Genomic DNA, 18,718 nt, shown 5'->3' with positions numbered 1-18,718 from the left:
AACAATAACTGACAAAATAAGCTATAATTGGTAATTAAATATCCTAACCACACAAGTTATAATATCAATCATCTAATCATAGAATGCCAGAATGAGAAAAGAATTAAAGCATAAAGATGGGATATATCTAAAAACTTAAAAGCATTAGTATCCAGAGACGAATTCAGAATATTATAGGTTCGAGATACCGCTAAACTAACTGACCATTTGAGTTAATGGGTTCGAAACTTAATATGTATACATACTTATATGTAGATTGTTTTAGCACATTACATGATATGCAACTTAGTACCATTTTAATTAGCTGCTTATTTCAACTCAAACACCATAATTTGTCACATAAATGCTATAATTTCCTAGCACAGGTTTTGTTATGTTAAATAGTTAATTAAAGTAGTCAATTACTTGTCTTAAAAGTAGATGGAATCTTATAAAGTATGATAACGTACATGATCCATCATGGAGTTTCGGCATGTCCTTCAATCAGTACTTGTTCCTGCATTCTTGAGTCAGCATCCACCCACAACACTATATACATGCACGAGTTTGCGAGTTCATCAAAATTCAATATTTTCTTGTCCGACTCTATATTTATAGGCAAAAAATTAGTATAGATAAACTAAACTTCAGGCAAAATTTGCCTTTGTACTTTGCATGGGACCTTTGCTCCGTTAGGAGGAGTAGATGTGACCCAAAGGCTAACGTCGAGGGCAAATTTATGCGAAAGCTACGGAAGGTAAATATAAACAATCTTTCGAAGTCCAGGGGTAAATTTGGCCCGAAATCTAACAGAAGATACAAAGAGAGGAAGATTGTACAAAACAAGTAGAAAAAAAAAAGAGAAAATAACGTGTAGATATTCAAATTTAGCACCTTTACTGAAGGCACAAATCTCAACAAATAACTCTTTGACGGAAATGTATAAATTAAAGTATTTCTAAATCAAATCCACTTGTAAAAGCATATTTTGATAACCTCAACAATGACCAATAACACAGGTCAAAATCATTCTACCTGCGGAGGTCAAAATCATTCAACCCAAGACACCATGTACATAGTATATGTATCATATTACAAACCAAATTTCATAATAGACATAATGGGACAAGACTTTCAAAGCTAAGCAATTGTAACAAACATGGCTAATTGGCTCCAAAGCCAACTTGAAGTATCATCATTTGCTTATGCACTATCATCCGTTGTCTTCGGTTCCTCTTTCGGTTTCAAAGATGCTGAAGGTGATGGAGCACCATCTTGACCCATTTCACCTCTCAAATCATTGATGCTCTGTTCAAGTTCATCAATCCGGTTTCCCATCTCGTCAAGTGCAGCTTTGTCAAGGACTAAACATACTTTGTTCAAGCTTGATCTAATAATAGAGAGGTAGACGCCATTTACAATATAAAGACAAAATTGAAACAGTAAACGATGAGCCACTCAAGAGCCTCAGAACCAAGAGCGCAGTTAACACATTCTTGAATTCAGAGTTCTATTAAATGCTACATATAAGTAAATGCATTTTATATGACACTAAAGTTAGTAACTATTGAATCAAATAGGGAACATCAAATTAAAGAAAGGATATTTTTTGAGATAATTGATTCAGACATTGTCTGAAATCTGGTTTGCTGCAAAGAGAAAAATATTGGTTAGATAATTCTAATTGATACTTGTGAAGAATCCAAGGGGTTGCAGAGTGACTGGACTCACCATTTGCTGAAGAAGATTCTGGACCTGGAAGAGAAGGAAGGACGATAGTAAGAGTTAGCCAGCATAAATGCATGTTCTAATTTCTGTAAATGATGTGCTAGTGAAAGCTGTCAGAGACTGAAAAAGGGATAGTGACACCAAACGTATAATATGGCAAAGTGCATGAAAATTTATCTAAACGTCATGGTATTAGCATCATGCTAAAGCCATATTATGAATCGAGAAATTATAATTTGATGATGAAAAGATCGTACAAACGAGTAATATTCCATTGGAAAAAAAAATAACTTTTGATTCCAACTTTCCATGTAATCACGCTTCAATAACTCAGTGGTGAACAGGTTGAGATGACTAGAAACTTTAGATATTGTTAGCGAATGCAGAAGAGTGAGATTAAGCCGCTTAACATCAATTAAGGAAATTCGAGTTGTCTTTGCCAGAAAACTTACAAACACAGTCATATCAGCAGTGCTTTGTTTTGAATTATCTCCATCATGCCCATCCTGCCAGAAAATTGTGATAGCTTACACTTAGAAGAGTGCCAATAAAGCAGCTCAGAAGCAGATGAACACGCATCTAAATGAAACAAACTACAGATCTAAAGATATGTAAAAATAGAGAGAGAGGAGAAGGGTCTGGATAAATTAATCAAATGACCCGACCTCTATTTTCACATGGACTACTTTCATCAAGATATTCAATGCCCAAGAACATATTTATCTTGACTTGCATGATCACTAAGTTTAATTCTTCAAGGCAGCTGATTAGACATCAAAATGAAGTGGCTCAAAGAGCTTGCTACACCAATTCTTTTCCAAGTATTCAAAGCACGGAATTGTTATTGAAATTATAACTTGTTATTGAAATTATAACCATGACATAAAGAAATGCTAAACAAAGATACCCAACAAGGGAGTACAAAGTAGTCTCGGGACAAAATAGACATGACGACAAAGCTGTAAGCTATACAAGTTTCAAAATGAACACAAGTACCATATCCCTGACTTCATAAGGAACTAGATGATTCAGAATGCACTCCCACAAACCTTTTGACACATCCAACATAGATCTATACTCGTAATTCAGACATTATAGAGAAGTGGTATAATTTTCATTTGTATTAATAAAGTAATATCAGCAGTGCATTGTAAACTCTACGAGTTTCATAACAACCATATTATCCAATATCCAAGAGATAGACTAGAAAAAATAAGTAGGCGACAGCTAGTTGAGATTAAGTCGTTGCTGTTTGGACTTACATTAAATCAATTGTTAGTCATCAGTCTTTAGTTTTGTTAAAGATTTGAGTGTCAATGCATGGACAATTAGATTAAGTGTGGAAGTTAGAGAACCTCTTATTTGCCTCAAAAGACAATTGACATCATTGCAAATAGAATGATATGGATATAGACAAGCATCCCCAACCCACCCCCGACTGTCCACCCAACCACTCCAGCCCACAGCCAACCCCCCAACCCACACACACAAGAGACGGAGCCCTATTTCCACTAAGGGGTTCAAAATATGAAGAAGTAAACACACGAAGAAGCCAAAGGGGGTTCAACATCTACTATATATACATAAAAAATAATTTTAACCAACAATTTGCCGCCGAAGAGACGAACCCCCTCGACCCTACGTGGCTCCGTTGCTGCCTACTTACCCCCCATTAAATCATATTTTTATTTTAGTTTTTAGTTTTTTATAAAAATGGGAATTTTGTCAATGCCATGGACAATTCCCAGCCAAAGTGTGGAAGTTGCACTCCGAATTAAAAAATCTCACAGTGTTTTGCTTCGAATATATGAACATTTACCATCATACCAAACTCACCCTTAATGTGCTCAATAACCACAAATTCCTTCAACCCGAGTCCTCCTTTAGCTTGAAAAAAAAAAAAAAGAAGGAATTTCACGGATTTAAATTTTTAAATCTTCATAATTGCTTAAATTTCTACATGATTAAAACAAATCACACCGAAATAAAAGCAGCAATAGCGTAAATATTTATTCATTCCCATTATATAAAAATAGAATTGGTTATAAACCCTAAATCTGATTTTAAAAAAAGATCAAAAAAGTAACTTTTTTTTCTATTTATTCACTTATTTAAGAGAATAGATCAAAATGCAAATAAAACTGTTTATAAAACCTAAATCTGATTCCAAAATAAGAGCAAAAAAGTTTTTTTTTTTTTTAAATTTATTCACTTAATTGAACAGAGAATAGTCAAAATGCAAATAGAATTGATTATAAACCCTAAATCTGATTCAAAACTGAGCAAAAAAGGCAACTTTTTATTTATTTAAAAATCTCAAAGTGTTTTGCAAATAGAACTAGTTATAAACCCTATATCTGATTCAAAAAAGAGCAAAAAAGTAACTTTTATTTATTTATTTATTCACTTAATTAAGCAGAGATTAATTATTAAATCTTCAGAATTGCAATATAAATTTCTAAATGATTAAAAAAATCACAAAAATAAAAACAATTTTTTAAATATTTATTCATTCAGAGAATTATATAAAAATAGAATTGGTTATAAACCCTATATCTGATTCAAAAAAAGAGCAAAAGTAACTTTTTTATTTATTCACTTAATTAAGAGAATAAATCAAACTGCAAATAGAATTAGTTATAAACCCTATATCTGATTCAAAAAAGGAGCAAAAAAGTTTTTTTTTTTTTTTTAATTTATTCACTTAATTGAACAGAGAATAGATCAAAATGCAAATAGATTAAAAAAAGAGCAAAAAAGTAATTTTTTTCTTGGATTTATTCAATTAATCTGAAAATTAGAATTGATAGAGAAATGAATTTACCATTTTTGTTCAGAATTGTGATGATATAGAGAGAGCAATTTGCTTAATTTGGGAGCCCTAAAAATTGAAAGGTCGAAATGAAAGGGAGAAAAAAAGAAAAAAACGATAATTTGAATTTTGAAATGATCTAGCGGGTTATTATGACCCGACCCGACCCGTACAAGTCACCATAATTAGAGAAAAACTCGTTTAGATTCGCTTGCAATAAATGAGAGTAAACTTTGTTTAAATTCTTTTAAGGATTTAATACTATGTTATTGGCTTAATGCATATGGGCTAATTTTTTTTTTCATTTTAACACATCAACTAAGTATTGTTCCTATTGAACCTCTGATTTTGGCATTAAGTACTGTGTTTATCAAATACAATTCAACTTACATAATATATATGGTGAGTTTCATTTTTTTAGCCGTGCGTGTGAATATCAATGAAATCCTAAGTAAAAAATTCAAAGCGAAGAATTCTAGTTCTAGTTCTTCTTCTGCCTAATCTTTAGTACCACTTTGAGATTAAATCTTTAGAATCATGTGCCTAAGAGGGCGAGGACCTTTGTAGCCTATGTTATTGTTGTTTTAAGGATTTTGCAAGCATAAAATAATTCTTGCCGATACATTTCATGATAACAAATAAAAGATAATGTTGTTGTTGTTTTTGCCCAATTAAAATATCCCACCCTTTTTAATTATACACATCAGATATTAAGTTTGGTTTTGGTTTTTTAGTTTTCGATTTTTTGGTTTCTTATTTTTCGCCTTTTTGATTTTCCGTTTAGTTTCCGGTGTTTATTTCCCAATTGTGGATTTTTATTTTCGCCTTTGGTTTTTTAAGCTTTTAGTTTTCAATTTTGATTTCTTATTACCGCTTTCTTTGTTATTTGATTGGTTCGTTATGGTTCTTCACTTGTATAACACAGAGCACATTTCTTCCTATTCATGTGTATAATTAAAATGTGTGGGTATTTTAATTGGTTGAATTTTTCAAGTAGGATGTGATTGACATTCAGGCGCAACCCTAAAAAAAATGAAACTCACCATATATGCTATGTAAGTCGGATTGTGTTTGATAAGCACACTTGAGGTCAAGTTCAGGGGTTCGATAGGAACAATATTTAGTTGAGGTGCCAAAATAAAAAAAAGGACAAGTTTAGGGGGCGCATATGCATTAAGCCTGTGTTATTCATGTGTGATAGCTAATGCTACTTCTTTCATTTATTTAATACCATCCGTATTCATGACTCCTCCGAGCTTACATTAGTTAACTTACAATACGAACGACGCGAAAAAAAAAACTGAGGTGTAACATTCTCCCGCTTTATCATGGTTTTTTTTTTTTTTTTTTTTTTTTTTCGTTAGTTTCATTTTCATACTGTTTTGAATAGCTTGTCCTTATCTGACCTTTTTTGGTCATGTTTTCTCTTGAGCCGAGGGTCTTTCGGAAACAGGCTCCCTACCTTCCAAGACAGGGATAAGGTCTGGGTACACTTTGCCCTCGTGAGACCCTACATTATGAGATTTCACTAGATATGTTATTGTTGTTTTAAGGATTTTGCAAGCATAAAATAATTCTTGCCGATACATTTCATGATAACAAATAAAAGATAATGTTGTTGTTGTTTTTAATCTCTAAAATATGTTTTCGGTTTAGAGCCTATTTGAATGGGCTTGTAACTTATGATTTATAAGTCAAAAGGACTTTTGACTTATTTTTATTATTTTGACTTAAAAATAAGTTCTTAAAAATACTTTTTTATTTTACGCAAACGCTACAAAAGTTCTCTGCTTAATTAAGTGAATAAATTGGAGTGGTTCATTTATTCTTTGTGAGTAATTTGAAGTGAAAGTTGTAAAAATAGTTTTTTGGAGCTTTTCGAATTCTAAAAATTTCAAAAATTCAAGTTGAAGTTGAATTATGAAAAATTATAGCAATTTTATGTGCAAACAATTTTCCGAAATAATAATCCGAAAATAAGTGCAAACTATCTATGAGTTATGACCAAACTAGCACTTAAAAAACAAATTTTGAAAAAGTCCTACTACTACTAACAGCTTGTTTGGATGGTTGTTACCTATTGTATTGGTATTATGTTGTTAGTTTAAATACAATATTTGTTTTGATTGTTACTTTAATTTTATTATTTGTATTCTTAAATTTATTGTTACGTAACGACGAAAAGTCCCATTTATGTAACACTGATTTGGTGTTATCTCGTCGTTACCTTATTATTTTTTCTCTTTTGTCTTTATTTGTTATCTAATAATTTTATTTTAGCATTTATCCTACCTTTTTACAATAGTTCTACCCCATACCCTACTTTTTTCTGTAGGTTTATCCTTCAAAATTGTTGATGTGAGACATTATATAACGACGAGAAATAATACAATCTATCCAAATATTATATTCATTTGAACAATATAATACAATACAATAAAATATAATGCAGTACAATACATAATGAAACAATATTGTAACAACTAGAGTAAAAGTACTAGGCCGCCGTTTGGACATGATTTGAAATCATGATATGAAATCAGTGATTTGAAATCACGATGATTTGAAGTTGACGTTTTATGTGGACATGCAATTTGGACTCGTTTAGTTGTATTTTTTCTCATAGAGATAAAAACCCTACAAGTTATAAAAATCATTAAAACTTTCTAAATTCTTATACAATCTTATCAAAATGAGCAAATCATAATTTATAACAAAATTAATACGATACTAGAAGGTGAGCAAAATTAATACAAAATATAAACTTATAGTCAAATTTTATATTTAAAAAATTTAAAATAATATTTTGAAATCTCAAATTATTACTTTTTATATGATTTGAATTTTCAAATCACAATATAAAGTTGAAATTTTATGTAAATTACCCGACAAATGCTGTCCAAAGTCCAAACGTCTGCCGGGAGTAACAAGGAAAACTAGATTCTCCTTTGACAAAAGAACTATTATTATGTTTTTTTTTTTTTTAAATTTCTACTCCCTCTCATTCAATTTTACTGAATCCATTTTCTTATTAATTCTAAAAAATTTCATTTTATATTTAAAAATAATTTAACTGGACATTTATAATTAAAAATATAGGTAATTTTTTTTAAAATTTATGACTTTTTTAACCAATCAAATGGTTCACATAAATTAAAACAGAGTGAATATTATACTCCCTCCATTTTAATTTAAATAATCTATTTTCATACATTTAAAAAAAGAGAAAAAACTTTTAAACTTATAATTTAAAATAAGCCTTAAAAATTTATATAGCTATAAATTATTAAATTTATTTATAAATTAAGAAAGAGGTCATTTATTTAAAAAAGATATCATTCATTTTAGTATATAAATAAAATTAAAAAAAAGGGAATTGCGGCGGCGCCATTTTTAGACCTTCACTTTGCACTGAAAACCCTAACGTCACTCTCCTTTAACCTTTCTATTTTCACTCATTCGCCTTAATTTTACTTTGAATATTTGTTTTTAATGGAGGAAAATAAAAAACAGCAGCAATTTTTGGTTTTATCTGTATCGGAGCTTACAAGTTCTTCTTCGACTTCGTTGTTTGCGAAAACCGAACCGGTTTTTGCTCGGTTCGGGTTAGAATCCGGTTCAACGGAGCTCCGGTTTGGACCGGATACCGACTCAAGTGACGTCATTGTGTTTAACCTTCCAACTTGCCAAGTAAGTTTTTATGAAATATATCATTTCCTTTTTATGAATTTTGCATATTTTAATTTTTTTTTAAAAAAAATGAATTTTGCTTTTTTAGTGTTTTTTTTTTAAAAATGAATTTGCATATATCATTTCATTGTAATGAATTTTGCTTATATCATTTCATTTTTATGAATTTTGCTTATATCATTCATTTTTATGAATTTTGCATATTATAATTCGTTTGAGTTTTTTTTTTTTTAAATGAATTTTGCATTTCTCATTCGTATTTTGAGTGTTTTTTTTTTAATTATGAATTTTGCATTTTTCATTCGTATTTTTAGGTTTTTTTTTTTTTTAGTGTTTTTTCTTTTTTACGAATTGTGCATCTCATTCGTTTTTAGTTGTTTTTTTTTTAATGAATTTTGCATTTCTCATTCATTTTTTAGTGTTTTTTTTTTCTTTTATGAATTTTCTTATATCATTCGTTTTTTTTTAGTGTTTTGTTAGTTTTTTTTAATTGAATTTGGCTTATATCATTCATTTTTATGAATTTTGCATATATCATTCGTTTTTTAGTGTTTGTTTTAAATTTTGCATATTAATTATTGATAAAAAAAATTTAAAAAGCAAACAAGTAATCACATTTTTTATTAATTCAAGGGTTACTTTTTACGAATTTTGCATTCATTTTTATGAATTTTCATATATCATTCGTAATTTTTTTTTTTTTGTTTCATGTATGAATGAAACAGGTCTAAATAGTGCAGAATGGAAATCGAGGAGTTTGATAAAAAAATTAATTAAAAAAAGAACTAGTAATCACAATTTCTTTTAAATGAATTTTGCTTATATCATTTTTTTTTCATATATGAATTGAAATAGGTCCAAATAGAGCGGAACGGAGTCGAGGAATTTGATAAAAAAAAAATTAATGAAAAAAAACTAGTAATCATATTTTTTTTTAATGAATTTTGCTCATACTCATTATTTATTTTCATTCATGATATTTTATGAATTTTGCTTATATCATTTGTTTTCTTTCGTGTATGATTGAAAATATAGAGCCGAACAGAGTCGAGGAATTTGATAAAAAAATTATTTAAAAACTACATAATGTACTGTGTATTTAGAAACTACATAAAAAAATACTACATAGAACCAAATTTTAAGTTAAAAAGGCCGTTTGAATCATTTGTTTTTTTCCATGTGTTAATGGAACAGGTCCAATTGGAGCAGAAAGGAAATCAAAGAGTTTGATTAAAAAGTTAATTATTAAAAACTACGTTAAAAACTATGAATGACAATTTTTTTAATTTATTTTACGTAATCGACTGTATATTTAGAAACTGCATAAAGATACTATAAAGATCATAATTCATAAAGTTAATAAAGCCATTTGAATCACCAAATCATGTTATTAATGAATGAAAAGGATGAAGTAATAATGATGGTGGTCTTTTGGTTCTCACATTTTCTGCATTTTTTGACTAACTTAAAAGGTGTCATGAAGTTGCAAATGCATGAATAATCTTATGAATTTGTTAAACTTCCGGTGAATTTAACGTTTTATACATTTCTCTCACGTTTTTCTAGTAACCAAACAGAATGACTATAAAACTGAAAAGATGATATTTTTTTAACTGATACTCATTAGGAATTTAACTGGAGCTATGTGTTTGAGGGGCATTATCTTAGCTTTGGCTCTTCTCTCTTTTTTCCAGTTATTCAAAGTAGGCCCTGCTGAATCTCTATGCATATCTGAAGCTTCTGAAGCCAATAAAGAGGTATGATTTAGAGCTCATAAGGTAGTATTATATATTGATATTTGACGGATTAGCTGTTTTCTACCTGCAATTTAAAGTCCTATTCAGTCCTGTAAGGATTTCTAGAAATGTTGCATTACGTTTTGTCTATGCTGATTATTGTGGTGTATGTTATACCATCAACAGAATGAACAGACCATTGGGGATGCTTCAATGTCATTTATTTTTGATTAGCAAGAAACAACAAAACCTTATCTGGAGCAACTTTTTGGTTGATTGGCCTGACGACAACCTACCATAGTTGCATTACTATTATAAGATTATCTATTAGGCTATGCAGGCTCCATGAATCTCATGCTCATATATTTGTGTGTAGATGACCAAGCACTGCTCTGCATAATGCTGAGAACATGTAATACTGCAAGTTTGTGTTCAATGTAACATTAATAATAACGTGTTGCATTAGGATTAGACAGTTGCTTCTATGCAAAAATATTTGTGTTTGTTATACATCACTTATCTTGTCCTGGAAAAAAAAGTTAAAGGTACTTATTTTAAATTTCTCTTGGAATATGTTTGTGGAATTTGATGTAATATTATTGTTATGCATTAACTTTGGTCTTTTGAACCAGAAAACATATTCAAGGGGAATCTCCATTCAATTTAGAAACGAGGAGGAAAGTAGGACCTTCCATTGTGCATTTGAGCAATGGAAGAAGGAAGTGGTTGTTCAAGGTCTGTTTTGGTGTATGTCTGCAATTGCTCTGTACCAAGTTTCCATGCCACGTTGTGGAGTAGCCACATTCTCCTCTCCAATAACTGTCTTGTTTGTTGAATTTTCATGTTGATTCTTTGCAGTTGTCTGATTGCTGAGATGCTAGTCTCATGGTTCTGTATGGTAAAATAACAGCTATTTGATAGCATTCTCTACGTGACATTTTTTACTTAGATACCATTCTCTACGTGACATTTTTTACTTAGATACCATTCTCAACGTGACATTTTTTACTTAGATACCATTCTCAATGTGACATTTTTTACTTAGCTACCGAATTGTGAATGTTTGAAGTGTTTTGGAAAGAATCTTTACTGTCACTGGACTTTGTTTATGGCTTATCCTTTGCTGGTTAATCTTTCTCCAATACTGATAAATAGTAATGTCTGTGTAAGCTATACAAGGTATCACTTGTCAGGAGAATGCAGGTAGTCTTGAGATGGAAGCATAGTTATTGAATTGGATAGACTAGGTAGTTACTTTTCTAACATGTCCTGAGGTAGTAAGAGCTTTATAGTCGGCCGAGTGTTATTAACATTTGATTAGTTATTGCCATCAAGCTTCTACTATTGGTCTTCTTGGATTACTGATTCATTTCTTGAGTTTTTCTAACTACTTGCTTTTAATCCCCACAGAAGTTAGAATTTTGACTATTAGTTTTAGATATTGGACTTCCTTATGAGAAAAGGCTGGTTTTAGATATTTGATTGTGTTTATCATATCAAAAAAGAAAAAGAAGATACAGTATTAATTATGTTTAGCTTAAACTAGGTATACAAAGTCAAAAGTTCAAAAATGTTACTGAGATTCTCCATGTATGTTCTCCTTTTAGTATATAGTTAATGATTTTTCTTTCTTTAGCTCGTATAAATAAAAAGGGAACTTCTTTTACTGCAAATAAGAAAGAAACAAAAAACGTGGTCCTGTCAAAAACTTAGAAATGTTTCACAATAGCATAACTTTTCCTATTTTATGATGAATTAATTACGTAAGATCAATTGCATTTAAGGACATGTTTGTCATACTGCTCTACTCAGTGAGGCTAATTGTAATTACTTAATGAAAAAGAAATCTGTGATGTAACCGCTTTTTGATCTTTTAAGATTTTAAACTGATGTTTCTTACTCCACGAGAAGCACCACAAGATTGGGCTAATGAAATTGCTGATTTAAAAATAAATAATGCTGAACTTGTATAAATGTAACTTGTTTTTGTCTTTCTTTCAGAATGTCCTTTGATAAATGGAGCAGTATCAACTTCAAAAAGCAAATTTGATGACAAAATAGAGGCATCTTCTGCCAAAATGTACTTTCACTACTATGGGCAGCTATTACATCAGCAGAATATGTTGCAGGATTTTGTAAGGACAGGTATTCTGAACTTTGATATTTTCTATTTTTTCCCTTGTATCATGACCCGGGAATTTCCTTATGGAGGTTCATAATGTGTCAATGAGATGATGTGCTCTCTTTTGTTGCTCCTAGAATGTTATGGAACTCTTCCCTTTTTGCATTTCTTAATGTTATGGATCCCATTATGCAGAGTATGACTTGGCAAACATGAAAACTTGCAGGAACCTATTATTCTGCTGTAATTGAGAACCGTGCTGATTTTCTTGGTCGCGTAGTGGTTGATGTTGGTGCTGGTAGTGGCATTTTGTCATTATTTGCAGCCCAGGTGATCTATTTGTAACAAAGCATCTTGTGTTTTTCGATAATGATATCAACCATGGCAGCCAGTTATGCTGATATCTCTACTCTGTATCTTTTCTTTTCCTTACCTCTCTTCACATCCATAAACCATCATAGGCTGGTGCAAAGCATGTTTATGCCATAGAGGCTTCTGAAATGGCCGACTATGCAAGAAAACTTATTGCTGGAAATCCATCACTGAATGAAAGAATCACAGTAAGTGTTCTTTTACTTGTTTAATCTGACTCCACTTAGTATTGGGTTGAGGTGTTGTTGATTGATTTATTGATCTTTTGCCTTTTCCTGTGTCTTTTCCAAGGCTATCCGATATTCATATAGTATCTTGGTAGTGCTTCTTATTTTTCTTTTGTTAATGTTTCATCTATGGATGTTTAGGTAATCAAAGGAAAGGTTGAAGATGTAGAGTTACCTGAAAAAGCTGATATTTTGATCTCTGAGCCAATGGGTAAGCTTGTCTCAAAATGCCAATTCTTGGACTTTCTTCTTTAAGTCCCAGAAAAAATTTCTGTTATTTTCTTTCAATTCAGGTTTTCATTTTAGTTATCTGAACAACATGCTTTTTGTTCTGTCACTTATCTACGTCTTTTTTTTTTTTTTTAATACTGAAATTGGTTGTGGGGTGGGGGGGTGCAAAGCTGTAGAGAACTCTAGGAGTGGCTGCTTTGTTCATTACGAGTCGAATGCAGTCCACATTCTGCAAAAAGAAAGCTGGGTGTGTGTGGATGGAGAAGAAGAAAAAAATGGGCTATCATTTATTTAACTGGACATTCTTACTTTGCATGTGATATGAATTTTGTTGCTCTTTTCAGTTTCAAGCGGAAAATAAGATTGTAATCTTCCAAAATGTGGTAAAACGCGTTAATCCAGAATAACCAGAATTCCATGAATAAAATATTCAAAAAAGACATGCTTAAACCTGCTGAGTGAGTGACACAGTCCTTATACCTTACAGGTACATTGTTAGTTAATGAAAGAATGTTGGAATCTTATGTGATTGCAAGAGACCGATTTCTTGTTCAAAATGGAAAAATGTTTCCCGGCGTCGGAAGGTAATTTTTTTTTTTTTTTTTTTTTTTTAATTCAGCACATGAGTAGCCTTGCCTTGTCAAATCAATTATGATGTCTGCAATTTCTTATAAGGTGTTGTTTCTCATAGTCACTTTTTGAAATTGTTCTTATCCCTTTAAATGTCTTTGTCATGCCAAAACTATGAAGCTAATATTCTTTGTTAATTCTTTTATCTTATTATCTTATCTTTCTGGAATATTGGGTTGGCTGTTAATTTTTAGAAATAAAACATGAAATTAGTACGTTGTGAATTGCATTGTTAATGATTTTTTTCTTCATCTTGACAAAGTAGTGCAGCCTGTTCCTTAAATGGATTAGTTTGAGTATGTTGATATAATTCCCCATCTCTCCCCCGTCCTTCCCCCCCCCCCCCCCCCCCTTTGTAGAGTTTTTTTTTTTCCTCCTTTTGCACATGCTTGCCTGATTACTCATAGCATCTGGGCTGAATCTAATGCGTATTTTCTACCTTTCTTTATTTGTTGCATTTACATTTTCTGTACAAATTCCATCAAGTGTCTTGAGCATGCATTACATAAACCAGCATGTAACCTTTTTATTATTTTCCTTTATTTGTTTCGTATTGGATATGATGTTATTTTCATTTTTAGCTTACATCTCCTTTTATTCTTGTAGAATACACATGGCACCATTTAGTGACGAATTTTTGTATATGGAAATAGCAAATAAGGTACACAGTGGATTATATCACCGTTTCTTCTTGGTCTCAGAGTTTGTTCTGTTCTAAAAATTTCTCCTTTCTTCTCTAACTCCCTTTCATGCTTCCCTCCAACCGAGAGAAAGAAAACCATGTTTCTGTGCCATACAAAGGTTTTTGAATGGTTTAAGATGTTTGTTGAGGCGTAGTAGTAGTTGTTGTGGTGGCTAGTATTCGTTTGTAATTTTGGTGTTCCCAGTGAAGAATCTGAAAATTTTCTTCAATGCATTGTAGACCTCCTGTACAGTTGTTCTTTTTGCAGTTTGCCTAGGAAAAACACTGAACTCTTTTTCATCTTTTGCTCTTGAGAGAATAAGACCTCAATTGCTAAGGGGGAATACCTTATGAACTCCATGGCTGGGTAGATATTAGGAGAATAAGAGAAACAAATTGAATGCCATCTAAAATCAGTGTGAGTGAGTGTGCCAAATAGAACTTTTGGTATTCAAGCTTCATGGTCCCCGTGGATGCCTAATTTAAATCTTCATTTTTTCTTTTTAACAAGTTTCAATTATTCAAGCAAAGTTTATTGACAAAGATCTCATTGTCCAAAATCAGTCTCCATTTACTACTAGCATTTACCACTAGCTTCTACAAATGTCTGATAGTTTGCACTTTGGGTTTCTTTTGCTTTTATAGACTTTATGTCTTCCTTTTCAATGGTATGATTTAGTGATCATCATTTTCATTATTTATTTTTTTCAACTGCGGGTCAATGTATTAATACTATTTTTATTCCTTGTCATCCAGGCTACCTTTTGGCAGCAGCAAAACTACTTTGGGGTTGATTTGACAGCTTTGCATGGATCTGCTTACCAAGGATACTTTTCTCAGGTCAATATACCAAATACTAGGAACTCTTGATGTAGACCGGCTTTAGTGACCATACTTGTCTTTTCCATGAATACTTCACTTTGACTTGACAGCACATTTAGAGCTTTCTTGAATGTTCCATTTTCTTGTTGTGTGGAATTCTCTCATTTATTAGTTACTTTTACTTTTAAATATGCTATGCTAAATCCAATTTGCACTATGGAATCTTCAGAATATAAAGCTGTGTTGCATAATTGTCGCTTTTGTTTGACTTCCATCTTGCTACTACATGTATCTGCTGGTCAGTTAAAAACTATAGATGTTTTGAGGGTAAAAAGGAAAATATACACAAAATGTATAATGATGTTGATAGTTTATCAGAATTCCTCGGCTACCTAACATAGTAGAACAGCTAGGGGCCGGGTTTTTGTAAAGCTCCCAACATACACTTGTATGCATTATCTTGGAGCAATTATCAGTACAAGTCTCACTTATTTTTTATTTATTTTTTTAAAAAAGGAGGAAATTTAAAGACATTCATCTAGATTATATCGCATGTTTTATGGTCATTGCATTAATTGTTTAGGTGCTGAACCCCGGGGCAGCAGCCTCTCTACGTTCTCAAGATAGGGGTAAGGTCTGTGTACACACTACCCTCCCCAGACCCCACTTGTGGGATTACACTGGGTTTGTTGTTGTTGTTGTGCTTCCCAGGGCAAAGTCCGTATATTGTTATGCTTACACTAGTGTTAAATGCAGTTCGGTTTTTGGCATGAATGAGAGCGCTGTATTTTGTAATGGCTTTTCAGATATTTTCTTGGGATTTTTTAAACTACCAAAAATACTCCTTGAAAGTTCATTATACTAACACATTATGTACCACACCCCAACCCCCCCACTTCTTTTTGGGTGAGTTGGAGCTTGGGCTTATTCAGAGTCAATGATTTAAGAAACTATTTTGTGATTTATATTCAAAGCTCAAATATTAGATATAATTTTGCTTGAGTTATGCATGCTTCTGACTCATACTCTTTTTCCATTTTCTTTGGATATTCTTGTCCTTTTGCAGCCCGTTGTTGATGCTTTTGATCCTAGATTATTGGTAGCTCCTGCAGTCTCCCATGTGATAAACTTCAGTTCGGTAAAGGTAATTTTGGATCAACATTTTATTTGTATGATGTGAAAATGAAGTTGATGCATTCTTTATTCTTAGCGGCCTACTATTCCTTTTTTCCCCTTCTAATACAGGAAAAGCACTATCCAATAAAGGATGGTGATGTTTGATAAAGAAAACACTTTACTGACTTGGGGTTCACTTGGTTAAAATATAAAGGAAATGAACGGGAGGAAACTATACGGATACTGTTTCCTAATTTAAAAATGCATATTTTGACTTAAAATGCACTGCAGATTAGGTCTTTATCTGGCCAAGACAGTTTTTATTGAAAAAAAGAATCTGTATAGAGATACAGTTTCTGTTCTTTATATGAAAATTGAGTAAATGTTTTCTAGAGATTCGATTTCAGTACTTAAGATAGTGACATTCGATGGATAATCATGAAAAGAGATAAAGTTAACATAAACACGAGGTAGCGGTAACCTTTAGGGTGTAGAGTGTGCTTTTCCAATCTACTATTGATGTGCTTTCCAATTATATTCTTTATGGTAGTTCTTGAAATGAACGAAAAATTTGTTGGAGTGGGAGGTGTTAATTAAGGGAAGATTTAGCTGAAGTGAAATTACACTTTAATTGTGGGTTATCAGATTTAACTCTATCCAGAAGTAGTTGAAACATACTATTTCCATGAAATGATATTTCCCGCATCTGTATTACAGGAAGAGGATCTATATGAAATTGACATCCCGTTGAGATTTCTCTCTACCGTTAGCACTAGAATTCATGGGCTTGCTTGCTGGTTTGATGTACTTTTTAATGGAAGGTAAACTTTTGTTAATGTCATCCTCTTGGTTCTGGCGCTTGGTCTTTTTGCTTTTGTTGCTAAATCGTTTCCTCTTTCTGCAGCACTGTGCAAAGGTGGCTGACCACTGCTCCGGGTGCACCAACTACTCACTGGTATCAGCTTCGGTGTGTCTTACCGCAACCACTTTATGTCATGCCAGGACAGGAGATAACTGGTCGGCTTCACCTAGTTGCCCATAAGGCACAAAGTTATACCATTTACCTAACATTGTCAGGTGGGTCTTTATCTCTAATTCCTGTCAAGTCAAGATTGCTGATATTTCTTCAAGAATCTAACATGTCATTAATTTGTATAGCTCTTGTTGGAGATATGCTCCAAACATCATCTGTTAAACTTGATCTGAAGGAACCGTACTACCGGATGTCCCAGCCCCAGGCATATTCATCAGCACAAGATCAACAACCTAACCAGCTATTACAAACACAGGTTTGCAGCTTTCATAATCACAATTTTCTCTGTCAAGCCCTCTGATTCCACGCGCCCCCTAAGTTTTCTAGGTGTACATAAACCTTTGGTGATGATTTGAAATTATTTGAGGCATAGAGATTCTTACTGAATTCTTTCAAGCCTCACCTTTACAATGGTAGTTTTAGGCATCGGTTTCTATTAATAGCAAATGATGGCATCTTACCTTTTCCAAAAATAATAATAAAACAAATGATGGCGTGAGTTTAGCCACATCCTGAGCCTACTTCAGCTTGGGTGTTTTTACGCTTGATTGATCTAATTAATTTTTCTTAAACTTGTTTTTTTATTCTAATGAGCCCCTAAGCCACCATCCTTTCGTCTTCTTGGTTAAACTGAATTTTTTTAATTTTTTTTTTATACGTATTTGGATGTTTCCTGGAGGTGCTTAATGTAAAGGCTCTTTAAATTTCTTAACATCCAAAAGTTCAAGTTCTTAAGTAGATGAGGGCAGAGGAGCGTGCCCAATTATCCACCAAGTTTTGAACTGAGCCTTCGGGGATTTCTTGATTATTAAAAAAAAAAAAATACGTTAAAGAGCAGCTACCTTACTTACTTTAGTCGATACCACACCCCGTCATGTGCGATCTCAACCTTTTTTCTTGACAAAACACATGGAAATTCTTTTTGACTGTGGGTGGTGGGAGATTTGAATTCTGGACCTCTGCATATGTAAGATCACATTGAAGTTTGTCACTATCTTCTATAAAAGCTTAAATTGTTACACATTAGTTCATTTTAGATTTGCAACAAAAGCTCTAATACTTGTTTGTAACTTTAGCATAGAACTTTATAGGTTGGCCAAAGTTCTATTTTATCTTTGTAACTGTTAGTGTGAGCTTAAGTTTACCTTCTCTATCTTGAACAGGACATGCAATTTCCATCTCGGGATGAAGACGGCTCAGTCCTAATGCAACCACCCTCCCCGACTTCAGGCCTTGAGCTACATTCTCTCTGATAGAAAAATCCAACTCGGGAGATGTGCATCTCGACGTGCTCTTGCATGTGTAACATTATTAGTGCTTGGCTAAGCTAAAGCATGCATCTTTATGTTAGTCCAAGTTCTGACTTAAATGATTTACCATCCAGTGTATTTTCCACTAAACACTTGCAGACTCCATGTTGAATGCTTCCATATTAAACTTGACATAAGTGGTTATTAGCTGTGCAGTCGTTTTCCAATTTCAAATGCCATTTACGTGAAGGTTTTCTAACGTTGGCTATGTTGCTCAGATTTTCTAAA

The 18,718-nt window shown here is 32.3% G+C and overlaps 3 protein-coding genes across 5 annotated transcripts in view; 2 read left to right on the top strand and 1 right to left on the bottom strand.

Moving 5' to 3' along the window:
- LOC132041100 (pentatricopeptide repeat-containing protein At4g32430, mitochondrial) overlaps positions 1-12,374 on the top strand; it is a 40,547-nt gene extending 28,173 nt beyond the window's left edge. The window contains exon 2 of the mRNA XM_059431876.1: positions 12,263-12,374. The gene's annotated coding sequence lies outside the window, so the exon portion shown is untranslated. The remainder of the gene's footprint in view (positions 1-12,262) is intronic.
- On the bottom strand, positions 894-4,683 carry LOC132040328 (heat shock factor-binding protein-like). 2 transcript variants are annotated; one of them, XM_059430969.1, is made up of 5 exons: positions 4,532-4,683; positions 2,160-2,213; positions 1,711-1,734; positions 1,586-1,628; positions 894-1,325 (listed from the first exon to the last, which is right to left on the bottom strand). In XM_059430969.1, the coding sequence occupies exons 1-5, from the start codon at positions 4,532-4,534 to the stop codon at positions 1,183-1,185; spliced, it is 267 nt and encodes an 88-aa protein (XP_059286952.1). In that variant the 5' UTR covers positions 4,535-4,683; the 3' UTR covers positions 894-1,182. The 2 variants fall into 2 exon arrangements, 1 of the variants encoding a protein (XP_059286952.1); XR_009410665.1 differs by lacking the exon at positions 4,532-4,683 and adding an exon at positions 3,544-3,617 and having other exon boundaries at positions 894-1,628.
- Positions 7,882-18,634, top strand: LOC132041101 (probable histone-arginine methyltransferase 1.3). Of its 2 annotated transcripts, XM_059431877.1 has the most exons (15): positions 7,883-8,209; positions 9,904-9,966; positions 10,578-10,680; positions 11,947-12,090; positions 12,294-12,397; positions 12,529-12,627; positions 12,808-12,877; positions 13,385-13,481; positions 14,134-14,188; positions 14,966-15,049; positions 16,098-16,175; positions 16,865-16,968; positions 17,052-17,224; positions 17,306-17,436; positions 18,344-18,634. In XM_059431877.1, exons 1-15 carry the CDS (start codon positions 8,012-8,014, stop codon positions 18,431-18,433), a joined length of 1,593 nt encoding a protein of 530 aa, XP_059287860.1. In that variant the 5' UTR covers positions 7,883-8,011; the 3' UTR covers positions 18,434-18,634. The 2 variants fall into 2 exon arrangements, with proteins under 2 accessions (XP_059287861.1, XP_059287860.1); XM_059431878.1 differs by lacking the exon at positions 12,529-12,627 and having other exon boundaries at positions 7,882-8,209.
- Positions 18,635-18,718: the final 84 nt, after the last annotated feature.

Source organism: Lycium ferocissimum, chromosome 12, assembly GCF_029784015.1.
Source record: "Lycium ferocissimum isolate CSIRO_LF1 chromosome 12, AGI_CSIRO_Lferr_CH_V1, whole genome shotgun sequence".
NCBI lineage: Eukaryota > Viridiplantae > Streptophyta > Magnoliopsida > Solanales > Solanaceae > Lycium > Lycium ferocissimum.
This window is presented reverse-complemented; position numbering and strand designations above follow the sequence as displayed.

What these genes read in the sequence shown, in the direction of transcription:
- LOC132040328 (XM_059430969.1), bottom strand. An exon ending in CTGCTGATATGACTGTGTTT is followed by an intron (nt 1,735 to 2,159) that starts GTAAGTTTTCTG and finishes CTTCTCTTCCAG; the next exon opens with GTCCAGAATCTTCTTCAGCA. An exon ending in AGAATCTTCTTCAGCAAATG is followed by an intron (nt 1,629 to 1,710) that starts GTGAGTCCAGTC and finishes TTCTCTTTGCAG; the next exon opens with CAAACCAGATTTCAGACAAT.
- LOC132041101 (XM_059431877.1), top strand. Translation starts at nt 8,012, where the DNA reads ATGGAGGAAAATAAAAAACAGCAGCAATTTTTGGTTTTATCTGTATCG. An exon ending in GAAGGAAGTGGTTGTTCAAG is followed by an intron (nt 10,681 to 11,946) that starts GTCTGTTTTGGT and finishes TCTTTCTTTCAG; the next exon opens with AATGTCCTTTGATAAATGGA. An exon ending in CACTGAATGAAAGAATCACA is followed by an intron (nt 12,628 to 12,807) that starts GTAAGTGTTCTT and finishes ATGGATGTTTAG; the next exon opens with GTAATCAAAGGAAAGGTTGA.